Source organism: Zalophus californianus, chromosome 13 (genome assembly GCF_009762305.2).
Source record: "Zalophus californianus isolate mZalCal1 chromosome 13, mZalCal1.pri.v2, whole genome shotgun sequence".
NCBI lineage: Eukaryota > Metazoa > Chordata > Mammalia > Carnivora > Otariidae > Zalophus > Zalophus californianus.
The window spans coordinates 84,692,743-84,705,259 of NC_045607.1; the positions used below are offsets into that span (position 1 = coordinate 84,692,743).

The 12,517-nt window shown below is 41.4% G+C and overlaps 1 protein-coding gene across 4 annotated transcripts in view; it reads left to right on the top strand.

Annotated features, from left to right (window-relative positions):
* DOCK8 (dedicator of cytokinesis 8) overlaps positions 1-12,517 on the top strand; it is a 220,694-nt gene that overhangs the window by 44,143 nt on the left and 164,034 nt on the right. Inside the window, exons 1-2 of one of the 4 annotated variants that reach the window (XM_027614630.2) lie at positions 915-1,020; positions 3,513-3,615. The exons of 1 other annotated variant lie outside the window; for it this stretch is intronic. Coding sequence is in view for 1 of the 3 variants with exons in the window: in XM_027614627.2 (XP_027470428.1) it covers positions 3,513-3,615 (103 nt within the window). In the remaining 2 variants the exon portion in view is untranslated. Of the gene's footprint in view, positions 1-914; positions 1,021-3,512; positions 3,616-5,029; positions 5,168-12,517 lie in introns of those variants that run through there. 2 more of the 4 variants (XM_027614627.2, XM_027614628.2) reach the window with 2 other exon arrangements.

Genomic DNA, 12,517 nt, shown 5'->3' on the forward strand with positions numbered 1-12,517 from the left:
ATGCACTTTTCCATGGGTGAACCTAATTCACATTTTTATTTTAAGTGGTAAAATCGTATTTCACCTATTTGCTGTTATTTACTTGGTGCTCTCCCTTGTGTTGGGTGCTTTGGTTATTTTCAGTTATTTGCCACCATATACAGAGTTCTTATATTCATTACTGGTCAAATTATGTTTGTATGAAATGGGGTATATTCTCCAAGGTGAAATGATCACATTGAAAAGTAATGACAGTTTTAGAGTTCTTGTTGTGTATTACAGTGTTGCTTTCCAGAGGCACTGAACCAAGATACAACCCTGTGGGGTTCCACTGGGGTGTGGGGCATGCTGATTTTCCCACAGTTTGACCAACGTGTGATTTTGTCCTTCTAGCTTATTTTTGCTGGTTTAATATGGGCTTAGGGCCTCTCCAGAGAGATTTAATTTGGACGTTCTTTAAATGATAGAAGTTCTTTTCCATGTGGGACGATTCAGTATGTTCATTTTAAGGACCAACAATTCATCTCCATATTTGACAGCTTTAAAGGGACAGATTTAATTGCATTCTATAGAATTGATCCCAGGCTCCACTGTCAGGGAAGAGGATCAGTTGTGTGGCTCCGAATTGGGAAACCGATGTGGAGAATTGCAACAGAAACACTCGCTGACCCTCTTTAAGAAGGATTGAAGAGCAGGAACATTCTTACTTCATGCTGAAAAAAATATTGGGGTTTTGGCATAGGATGACAGATTTTGCTTCAAAATGAAAGCAAGAGTCTGTCCCTGCTTCCTTTCTTTGACTCTCTTATAATGCCCTACCTTTCCTGATCCTTTTTAGATATTCCCATTTCAGATAGACCCCTCTGGTCTATGGCAGGAAGAGCTACAGAAGGACCATGAGACGAAATCATGTTATTTGAGAGGACCTGGGGGCAGAAGTCTCAGGAGCAGTAAGACATGTCTGTCAGAAGGCACCCAGGTTACAGCAAAGGGCCTTTGCTTGGTTGTCTTGTCCCTCTGTGTCTACGGTCATCTCCCTAAGTAAGCACATAAGCGATCGCCATGTTGGTTTGGGTTCCTTTGTGGTGCCAAATGCAAGATACAGTGTTGTTCATGCAAGATGGGCCTTTTGATATGGACAGTGGTCTAATCTGTTGGTTTTTAAAAATTGGTGATGGTTCAACTTGTAATGAAAATCAGCCTGTCGAGTACTTGGAAGCAAATTCTGCAGATTTTCCTCCATTCTTGGCTGTTTCATTAAATTTGGTAATTTCTGCCTTCACTCTTGTGTTTTTAGGACACTTGCACACATCCATATCTTTATTGAGAAATAATCCACCTAGTTCACCCATTTCACATGCGTAATTTGCTAATTCTTAATATATTCATGGAGTTGTGTTTCTGTCACTACACTCAATTTTAAAACATTTTCTTCACCCCGAAAAGAAACCCTGTTCCCATTAGCAGTCACTCCCCATTTGCTTCCAAGGCCCCAGCCCTAGGCAACCACTCGTCCACTTTCTGCCTCTATAGGCTCTCTTGTTCTGGAAATTTCATATAAGGACTAATAAATATGTGGTCTTTGGGTTTAGCTTCTTTCACTTGGCATGATGTTTGCAAGGTGCATCCATGTTGTTGTATATAATAGTACTTCTTTCCTTTTTTGTTGCTAAATAATATTCCATTGCACGATAGACTTTATTTTGTTTATCCATGCAGCAGGTGATAGACATTTGGGTTGTTTCCACTTTTCTATTATGAATAATGCTGCTGTGAACATTCATGTCTAAATTTTTATATGAAAGTATGTTCTCATTTCTCTTGGGTGCTGGGATATATGTGGGAACATTGTGTTTAACTTTTTTGAGGAACTGTGAGACTGTTTTCCAAACCACTTGCACAATTTTATATTCCCACCAATAATGCGTGATGCTCTGATTTCTCCGTATCCTCACCAACACCTGCTATCACCCATCTTTTTTTGAAATAGCCATCCTAGCGATTGTAAAGTGGCAGCCCATGTGGTTTTGATTTGCATTCCCCAGTGGATAATAGAATATTTCTTATCCTAGTATGTTCTTATATTTAAAAAAATTAAATAAAGACAGTATCTTAGGAAATTCAGGACTACAACGAGTATGGGCTGCTTTCACTTCCTGGGAGGTCTCACACTTCACTGCATCATCACATAGGGGTTCACCCCTGCCATGAAGGTGTTCCAGCCATTTCCCTCCATCCTTGTATCCATCCATCACCCAGAATCCTGGGAAGGAGAGATCATTGTCCTGTGTTGGGTTATGTGCCCACCCCTTTGCTTTGTAGTTATGCCTAGGCAAAGTACAGCATGAGTGTGTGGATCCTGGAGGGACATTGAGGTGCTTTTGGATTGGGAGAATGGACGTCACACATGGGACCAGAACAGGCTTTCTGCTTCTGAGAAGAACCATGTTGCCACATTTGAAAGCCAAGCAGACCATGTCAGAAACCTTATAGTGCAGGGTAATTAGTAATTATGCTTTAGCACACATTATAATGGCGAAAATACAAGCTTTATCGCATTCAAATTTATATTTTAAAATTATGATTTAAAAAGTTTATATAGCCCTTTGTTGGATACCCAGCATGTTTCAAATATACAATCTCACTTGATCCTCAATAAATGTCTCTTAGTGTCTAATTATACTATGTAATGGTCTCACTGTGGTTTATATACACATTTGTGACCTAGCCTAAGAGTCCATCCACCAACAAATGAGATCGAATGAGAAATGTGACGTGAGAAAACATATTCTGAGCTCCACACAAATGACTAACAAATGAGTGCCTCAAAGTCAATCTGTTTGTAAGCCAGGGTTTCCCTGGTCAACAGCTCATGCCAGTAGGTGTGAGTAGACAATGGAGAACAACTTCCATGTTCCTGGTTTCCAGCTACCAAGGATGTTGGCTGAGGGGACAGCAGTGTTGTGATATGCATGACTCAGAAGATCACTCTACTGGGAGCAGTTTGGAAAACGTACAGTCCTTGGAATCCTAGGTAGCATCTAAGGTGCCTGCGTTCATATAATAGTTTTCTAGAATGTTCTGTCATAGCAGGCAGCCGACCAGAAGGGTTCAACTGCTTAAAATTAGAATGCCTGGATCAAAATGGCAGCATGGGGTTGAAAGGACTCTAATTAGAGACCAAATGTCCTCATGCAGAGACAATGCCTCTGAATGGCCTGGGAAGAAGGATCCAAGTGCCCTGGATCTTTCCTGGGGCCTCAGACTCTTCCCCTCCTTCATGCTCCTACCCTTCCAGTATTGGGCAACAGCCATGGTTGGTTGTAGGTGTCCTGGCCTTTGTGAACTTTCCAAGGGTGTAGACTATCAGACGAAAGCTACAATGTCCATTCATAGGCCGCTGAGGGCATGTTAGTTCTGCCTATTACCCAGCCAAGGCATGGGTTTTAGAACATGATGCCAAAGATTGTATCTAGAATTGTGATGATTTGTTAAAATAACCACTTCATTTGGATGTTTGTATTTTACCCAAGGTATTCTTCAGCGGAAATAAGGAAACAGTTTACTCTCCCACCGAACCTTGGCCATTACCATCGACAGAGCATAAGTACCTCTGGCTTCCCCTCTCTTCAACTAGTAAGTATGAGATGGGTTTGCTTAGAGGATGGTCAGGTGCAGAAATGCACAGCATGTGCTTTTCCTTCTTGCTTTTCCTTAGTTCTTCTGCTGCCACCTTACACCTCCTACTACCAGTTCCTAACTCTATGCCTTCTTTTTGACATCACACAATTTCCCTCTCTCCTTCCTTCAGCATGAGCTGGGAGGGCAATGTGGACCTGCAGGGGCCATGGTTCTGAAGTCTCGGGCTTCAGTGGGCAAATGGGCTACTTGATTTCCCCCAAGTTATGATTCCTATTTTGGGGAGGGGGAAGTGGCCTGGAACCCAACTACCATTTGTAACAGGCTTTTATTAGGAAAATAAATCCCCTATCTGGAAAGTCAATTTAGGAACCTTAATTTTTAAAAATTGTTTTCTTTTCTTTTTCTTTTTTTTTTTTAAAGATTGTTTCAGGCAAGATTACCTTCTCTTAGAGGAAGGCAGGAGGGTCTTTTTTTTTTTTTAAATTTTATTTATTTATTTATTTGACAGAGAGAGATACAGCGAGAGAGGGAACACAAGCAGGGGGAGTGGGAGAGGGAGAAGCAGGCTTCCTGCAGAGCAGAGAGCCCTACGTGGGGCTCGATCCCAGGACCCTGGGATCATGACCTGAGCCGAAGGCAGACGCCTAACGACTGAGCCACCCAGGCGCCCCTAAAAATTGTTTTCTTGGAAGTATAATTTACATATAAGAAATTCACTCATTTTAGGTGTACAGTTTGGTGAATTTGGCCAATTTCTAGTCACTTAATCTCTACTCAGTCAAGATATAGAACAGTCTCTTTACCCCAGGATACTCCTTGGACCCCTTTGCAGTGGGTCTCTTCTTCCAGGCCCCAGCCCAAGGCAATCACTGATCCACTTCTGTCACAATTTTGCCTTATCTGGAACTTCATATAATTGGAATCACAGAACAGACCTAATTTTTTTTCAAGATTTTTATTTATTTATTTATTTGTCAGAGACAGAGCAGAAGCAGGGGGAGAGGCAGGCAGAGGGAGAAGCAGACTCCCTGCTGAGCAAGAAGCCCGATGTGGGACTCGATCCCAGAACCCTGGGATCATGACCTGAGCCGAAGGCAGATGCTTAACCCACTGAGCCACCCAGGCGTCCCGACCTTCATTTTTGAATCACACTCCCCCTTTTAAGTTGAAGGTAGCTTGTATTTTTATATTAACACGTACTGTTGAGTGTGCATTATGTGTTATATTATTTGAGGACTAAATGCCAGGCAGGTGGGCTAAACCTCACTTAAATGAGATGATTTGTAAAACCAGAAGTTGAGTATTCACTTCCTTTGTGTGAGGCTACGGTCCTTGTTGTGCTCACTTCCTCACTCACAGTATAGCGGTACTTTCTTGCTTCTAGTGGTTTTCTTGAGGAGGTTAGGTTATTTGTTTTGTTTCTCACTTATTACTTCAAAACCACTTCTGCTCTTCAAAGTTTTTTAACCTTCCACTTGGTTTCCTGTAGCTGCCATCTTGCCGCCTGTAACAATTTGCACGCCGTGTAACTGTGTATCTTTTAAAGGTATGTTTGCTGGAGTGGTGTGTGGTTATTTCAATAGGATAATTTGTGTGTTGTGTCATTGATGAAATATGAGTAGTAAAAAGTGTATAGCATCTTTTACTGCAAGAGGTAATGACATTTCTTCAGAAAAATCTGACTTCAGTGGCTTGCTAACTGTCCTTTTTGTTTGTACTTTTCCTGTTTCACAATGCAGATATAATAAAAGCACATTCAATGCATGACGTCCATGACTTCAGATAGATTAGATAACCTTTAGAGTAAGAAATATTAACTATTTCTTTTTTTTTAATTTGGTGCTAATATATATTTCATTGAAAACCAAAAAATTTTTTTTCTTGAATTTCTAATTCAAATTGTATTCCAAAGTATGCAGAATTCAGTTAAAAAGTGACCAGATACACGTTTATATTTCAAACAAGGTAAGGAGGGAGGGTTTGGTGCCTTGCTTGTTGGTAAATTAAGACTGCAGCTCTTTGCAGTGGCTGAATTGAGAAACAGTGTGGACATCGTAATTAAGAGGCTTTAAGGAAGTGTAGCTCGCAAGCTTTAACCCCTTCTCTCCACACCAGCTTTGGCGTTTATGCTGCAGCCTTAAGTTTTTCATTTAAAGTCACAACGAATAAGAACTTGCTTAATATCTACAGGTGTTCCTTTGGTAATTTTGCCTCCTCATCCGTAGGTTTTGACAAAAGCGAATGTTGATGAATTTCTTCATTAGCTAGGTAGTCAAATCACCATGTGGCTTAACTACCCATTTTCTAACAGAAGACATCAAAGAAATAGCAAAAATAAGCAACATTGTTTAACTATGCAAGGATCATGGGTTCCTGCCTGTTGTAATTTATTCCTGGTTCTATTTGCAAATGAATAGCCTTTAAAATATGTGGTTCCTAGTAGTCCAGGTTAGCTCCTGATTATCTCTTCCCAGATCACGACTCCAATTTCAGCACTTGGTGCTGCCCCTGTTCCTTCTTGTTAACTGCATGAGGAGCAGGAAGCATGAGGGAGCCAAGAGGCCTGATTTTAATTCCCCCTTTAAACAAAAAAAAAAGCACAGCCTGTCGAGGAAATCACCCTAACGTTTACCTGCCGCCATGCTGTCATGTCACAATGAAGCGGCCGTTCTTTCCCCTGAATCATCTTCCCAAATGAAGGTTTCTCCAACAGACATCATCAACTTAGTGGTGATTTCCCTTTACCTTAAAAAAAAAAATCCATATCAAAGAAACATAATGGGACATTTCAGCAAGCTTCATTCCTGGCAAGGCAGAGAACTAGCTTATCATCTAAAAACTCTCAAGCTGAAGTAGCTTTTAAAAAAAACTTTTCTTAAAGGTGAAGCTATAGACTGTTCATTGGTTTCAGACAATTGGAAAATAAGACCAAGTGCATTTTGGCTTTTGTTTCCCTTACCTTTATTTATATAACTACCCATTTCAACAACCCCACATGCTAATACAAGTGGCTATTTAATTTTTAGAAGTATTTAATGGTGCCACGTTATTTAAAACCCAATCCATGGGGCGCCTGGGTGGCTCAGTCAGTTGAGCATCGGACTCTTAGTTTCGGCTCAGGTCATGATCTCAGGGTCGTGAGATTGAGCCCCACACTGGGCTCCAAGCTCAGTCGAGAGTCTGCTTGAAGATTCTCTGCCTCTGCCCACCCCCCCTCAAATAAATAAAAATCTTAAAAAAAAAAAAGCAAACCCAATCAGGGATTAGTTTGTTGTCTTGCAAGAGGCCAAAACTTGGCCACAAGCCTAAGTGGACCCCGTTTTGCTTGAATATACCTGCCTTTCATGAATTTGTGGATATGAATAGAATTTTTGTGTTGCAAAAAGGTGCCTTGTATCATAAAATTGTATCATAAAATTTTCTTTTATACATAAATCATTAAAAATAAGCACTTTTTTTTTCTACAAAAACTGGTGAGATGGGTCCCAGGTGAAGCATTACTGCCACTGATTTGGTATATAATCTGGGGCAAGTTAATCTCTGTGAAGGCTCCAGGTTTTTTTATTTGCGATGTTGGCCTAAGAGTGCTCCCCCTCCCATTAGGGTTAATAGAATGGTATCATAGACGTTGTGTAAATACTGGTGAATGGTTCTGCCCACATGTTTGGCACTGTCTGTTGTCTGTATATTGGAGGCAGGGTGAGGGATTAAAAGGTGACCAGAGGTGGTTTCAGCTCTGAAAGGCCTTGTGGTCTACTTGGGAGGACAGAGGACCTATACCGTCTTTAAGTGTGCTAGGTGTTCAAAAGGAGGTAAAAGCTTGCTGAGAGAGGCAGAGAAGACTTAAAGGAAGGTTTTCAGCCCTGGCTGCACATTACAATCATCTGAGACCTTTAGAAACATCTGTGGCCAGGCCCACCAGAGAACAATGAAATCAGAATCTCTAAGGGCTGGAGCCTGGGTATCTTGATATGTTAAAGTTCCCTGGGATTTTAGCATGTGATCCAGATGGAGGATTGTTTAAAGAACCTACATAGGTAGAAGTATTCCAAATAGGAGGAAAAAAAACGTAAAGAAAGGTAGTTTCTTTTGTCGTCTGGGTTGCTCTGGGTTTCAGAAAATGTGGTGGGCAAGGACCATTGCTAACCCTATGGATATATCCTTATATAAATACAGTGGCTTCTGTTGTAAATCAGATCAATCACATGAGAGAAAAGGTGTGTGGGTATGTGTGGTTTTATTGGATCTTTGTTTTTAAACTCTAATTGTAAATGTCAGCTGTGATGTATGTGTGTTTTCAAAGTAGATAAAGTATTTTAAACTCTTGCACTGTGCACTGTGAAGAGGGTCGACTGTTTCAAGTTGGCTTTTTAGACCTGGTGATATGATGATAGACCTGCCCTGGGGCTCTTTGACACTCTTTCCAGAGTCGTTTGTGACCAGTGCCAGAGAGCATGACCTTGTGTGTAGACTCACCTGTGTGTAGCATCGCACGTTGGCCTTGGCATCCTCCATTGCCACAGCCTTGTGGGCAGGTCGACCAGACATCCTCTCATGCCAACCATCTACACAGGCAAATGACTTTATAGTTGACATCTTCATTAAAATACTAAAACTATTTTCTGGTCATTCAAAGTCGAAAGGAGAGTGAACTACAAGAAAAGGTTGGGATCTCTGTCCTAAAGTAGAAAGGAGGGTATGAGACACTATGCTTGGTTAATAACCTTAACCTACATTTTCATAGCGGGAAAAATTCTATTTTTAAAAATGAGAATAGAAAAGATTTGAAGTGAAATGGAATGAATCAGCTGGAATGTAACAGTTCTTGCTGAAGAAAAGGATGTTTAAAAAAGCCACATCCTAAACACCAGGGATACATGAGATGTTTGTGTATAACATCTATGTAAAAAAAAAAAAAAGTCTCGTACCTTAGAAGGCATTCATTTTTGTAATGTGTTTATGTGTAATGTGTAATGTGTTTAAGCTGTGCAATAAAGCACCCTTTTGCTTTTACTACCAAGAATGACCAAAATGTTAGATCACTTGATAAATATGGTTCTTTTAAATTTTTCTGATGCTATTGTTCTTTTGTGCTTCATCTGTCAAGGAGTTGGGCTGTCCTTAGGTTTCATTGATTTCCCTTGAGAGGCCATGATGGAAATGAAGACCTCAATATAGTTTTCGTGGCAGATTCACAATGGAACATAAAATGACAGAGTGGCAGCCTGCATGCCAAGCAGGAGTTTTATTTCTGTCATTGAAAAGCAGGGACATCAAAGTATCTTGGTAAAAATAGGTTGATGCCCATGATGGCCTGTCAGCATCTTCTACTCAGTAGTACAGTGGAAGATTGACTTTGGGAGAAGCTGGGGAACATTGTTGAATCTAAGCCATGAAGTACTTTGAAATCACTGAAGGAGAAGAACCTTATGTTCTCAGCTCTGTTTACTTAAATATAATAGGGAGCGGAGAGGATTGTCTTAAATGTCCCTTCCTTCCTTCCTTCCTTCCTTCCTTCCTTCCTTCCTTCCTTCCTTCCTTCCTTCCTTCCTTCCTTCCAGAAATATGTATTGGGTCTCAACTCTGTGCTAGGTACTGCTCTAGGAGCTGGGGATATGCTAGTGAATACAACAAAGGGTCTAGCCTCATGGAACCTATGTTCTAGAATGAGAGACAGACAAATAAGTGAATGCAGACTATATCAAGGGGCTTAAGTGCCTTGAAGAATAAAAGAGGGAAAGAGGATAGAGAGTGATACAGAAGAGGAGCTATTTGGGTGTCTATTGGAAAGGAGACACTTGGGAAGAATTCTGCATGAACCTGAGAGGTAGCTGAAGGAAGAGTATTATAGTTAGAAGGAACAGCACGTGGGGCGCCTGGGTGGCTCCGTTGGTTAAGCGACTGCCTTCGGCTCAGGTCATGGTCCTGGAGTCCCGGGATCGAGTCCCGCATCGGGCTCCCTGCTCGGCGGGGAGTCTGCTTCTCTCTCTGACCCTCTTCCCTCTCGTGCTCTCTATCTCTCATTCTCTCTCTCTCAAATAAATAAATAAATAAAATCTTAAAAAAAAAAAAAAAGGAACAGCACGTGCAGAGTCCCCAAGGCAAGAGTATGTGGTCTGCTCCAGCGACAGCAAGGAAGTGGAGTATGAGCTGAGTAGAGTGGGCACGAGGAGATGAGATCAAAGGGAAAGCAGGGCTCAGAGACCTCAGAAGAACTTCAGCTCTTACTCTGATTAAGTTGGGAAGTCTCTGGAAGCATTGAGCCAGAGGCCAGGCATGATCTGACTTTTTATAAAGATGACTTATAGAGTTCCTTTTATAAGGATCACTGTGGCTGCTATGTGGAGAGCAGACTGGGGTGGGGAGGGTGTTAGGAAGTTGTCACAGTAACTCTGGAATAGGGTTATAGAGAGTGATGCCAGTAGAGAAGGTGAGAAGGTTGGATGCTGAATATATTTCAGAAGTAAAGTGGATGGGATTTTCTGATGGACAGTATGTAAGGTGTAAGAGAAAGAGAAAAACCCACAGTGACTCTGAAGGTTTTGCTCTGGGCAACCAGCAGAATGGATTTGCCACCGCCTGATATGCCAAGACTTGGGAGATATGGGAAGAAAAGATCAGCAGGCAAATTAAGAATTAGTTTTGAATTTGTTGTGTTTGAGAGTCCTATTAGACCACCAGATGGTGATGTTTGGATGTAGTTGGAAAAGTCAAGCTGGATTTCAGGGCAAAGATATAAATTTGTAATTTAAAAAAAAAAAAGGTATTTAAAGCCATGGGAGTAGATGAGCTCATCTGGGAGTGAATGCAGATTGAGAAGCAAAGACATTTTAGGACTGAATCCTGGAGTACTGCATCATAGGAAGAGAACCTAGAAACAGTAGAGTGACCAACCATCCCAATTTGTTTCCTGGTACATGAACTTTCAGAGACTGTGTCACCCTCCATCTGAATGAAGTATTGCAAGAAAGAGGGAGTGATTAACCGTGTCCCATCCTGTAGATAAACCAGGACTGAGCATTGACCACTGAATCTGGCAACAGGGGCGTCTTGGGTGACTTTGACAAGACATCTCTCATGAACAGCCAAGTAGATTTGAGGACCACCCTCCATAGGGGTACACACACATGAGGGTACTAGGCCAGTACCCCTGGAGACACCGCACCTCTACCCCCAGCCCTGCACAAAGCAGCATGAAGCAACCCCGCCCCCCCAAAGCTGTAACAAAGGACCCTTGTGATTACCTGTCATTTAACCTGTTTTTCAGCATCCTTATTTGTCAAGTGTCACCCATATTTGCTATTTTAATCCGCTATCAGTGTGCTGTCTGTATACTGCACTGTGCTAGGAGCTATACAGATTCATTTTAAACAGATACGGTTCTGGTGCTGTAGGAATTGTCAGTTTCAGAACACATTGAATCCAATTCATGTCCGGAGAAGTAGCCTTTGATGTGCATTAGGGGACAAGGAAAAGCTCAAACCCCCTTAATTAAAACATGGATGTCTGGCTGTGAATAATTGAAGCGTTTAGGGTATTTATAATCTTTTTCTGTGTTTCTGGTCTTCTGTCAATGAGGCCTCTGCAAAAAGTAACTAGAGAGAAAGAGTGCACAAGTCTTCACTAGAGAAGTGTTGAAAATTGCTTCCGGGGCAGTGACTGTGTCTCCTCACCTAGAGCTGGACCACCGTAGGACCCCAGGAAGTATTTGTTAAATGAATGGAAGTAGACAGATTAGTCCAGGTTTAGTCAGAGCAGTGGAACCAGGAGGAGATGCATATGCACGGATATTAAGGAGTTGATTGCAGAGAACTGGCTTACCCACTGGTGAGGGCTTGGCCTAGCGAGTCCACAGAGCAGTCAGGAAGGCAAGACCATAAGCAAGCTGGAACTCCACGGGCCAGAGCTCAAGCCTGGAGTCCCTGAACTAGGAGGCGGCTGTCAACTGATTAAGTCAGCATCCACCTGATTAAGTCAGGCCACCCAGGGGAGTCTCCCTTTACGTTGACTTAAAGTCAACCGATGAGGGACTTTAACTACATTAGTAATATCCCTTCAACAGCAGCACCTAAATTAGTGTTTGGTTGTATCAGTAGAAGGTGTATGTATAGTCCAAATTAACTGTAGCAAGAGAAAAATCCTGGAGTCCACTCTGACTAGAACCATACTAGGAAGTAAATTTGGGGAATATGGTTCAGCCTAGCAAAGTCAACAGTCATGATAGATAAAACCTGATTTAGGATTATATGTCGTCTTAAGAGCTTTCTGTTATAAAAAATTAAAAAAAAAAAAGGTTTTGTTTTTTTTAAGGGTTTTTTTGTTTTGTTTTTTTTGGTTTCTATTTTGATTATTTGGGGTTTTTTTCTTCTATTATTTTAACAAGTGATGGTGGCAGTGTCGTAATTCATGGTATAAGGGGACTTTCTTGGAATTACTTTGGATTATACCATTTAATCTAGTCTTGGGTCTTCACTGACTAACAGGCCACATGTACTCAACAGCAGAGAAAACAAAATAGTTAATTTTCCTGTCTGGCTTTAAAGTTCCCAAGAGCCCCGGTCTTGCCTTAAGGACTGACCTTAGACCATCCCCCCAACCCTGTTCTCAAACTTCAGCCCCCAACGAAATAAAATACCACTGCAATTCTGTTCAATATTTGTTTCCTCCCTTTGCTTATCCCTAGATCAGCATAGTGTATGTGCTTGTGTGTATGTGTTGATTGCTTCAAAATAAAACCAACTCTTGAGATGCAGACTTCAGAGAGTTTAGAAAACAGAAATCTCTTTTGGTTCCTGTTTTGGTTTTTTTTTTAAGATTTTATTTATTTGACAGAGAGACACAGCAAGAGAGGTAACACAAGCAGGGGGAGTGGGAGAGGGAGAAGCAGGCTTCCCGC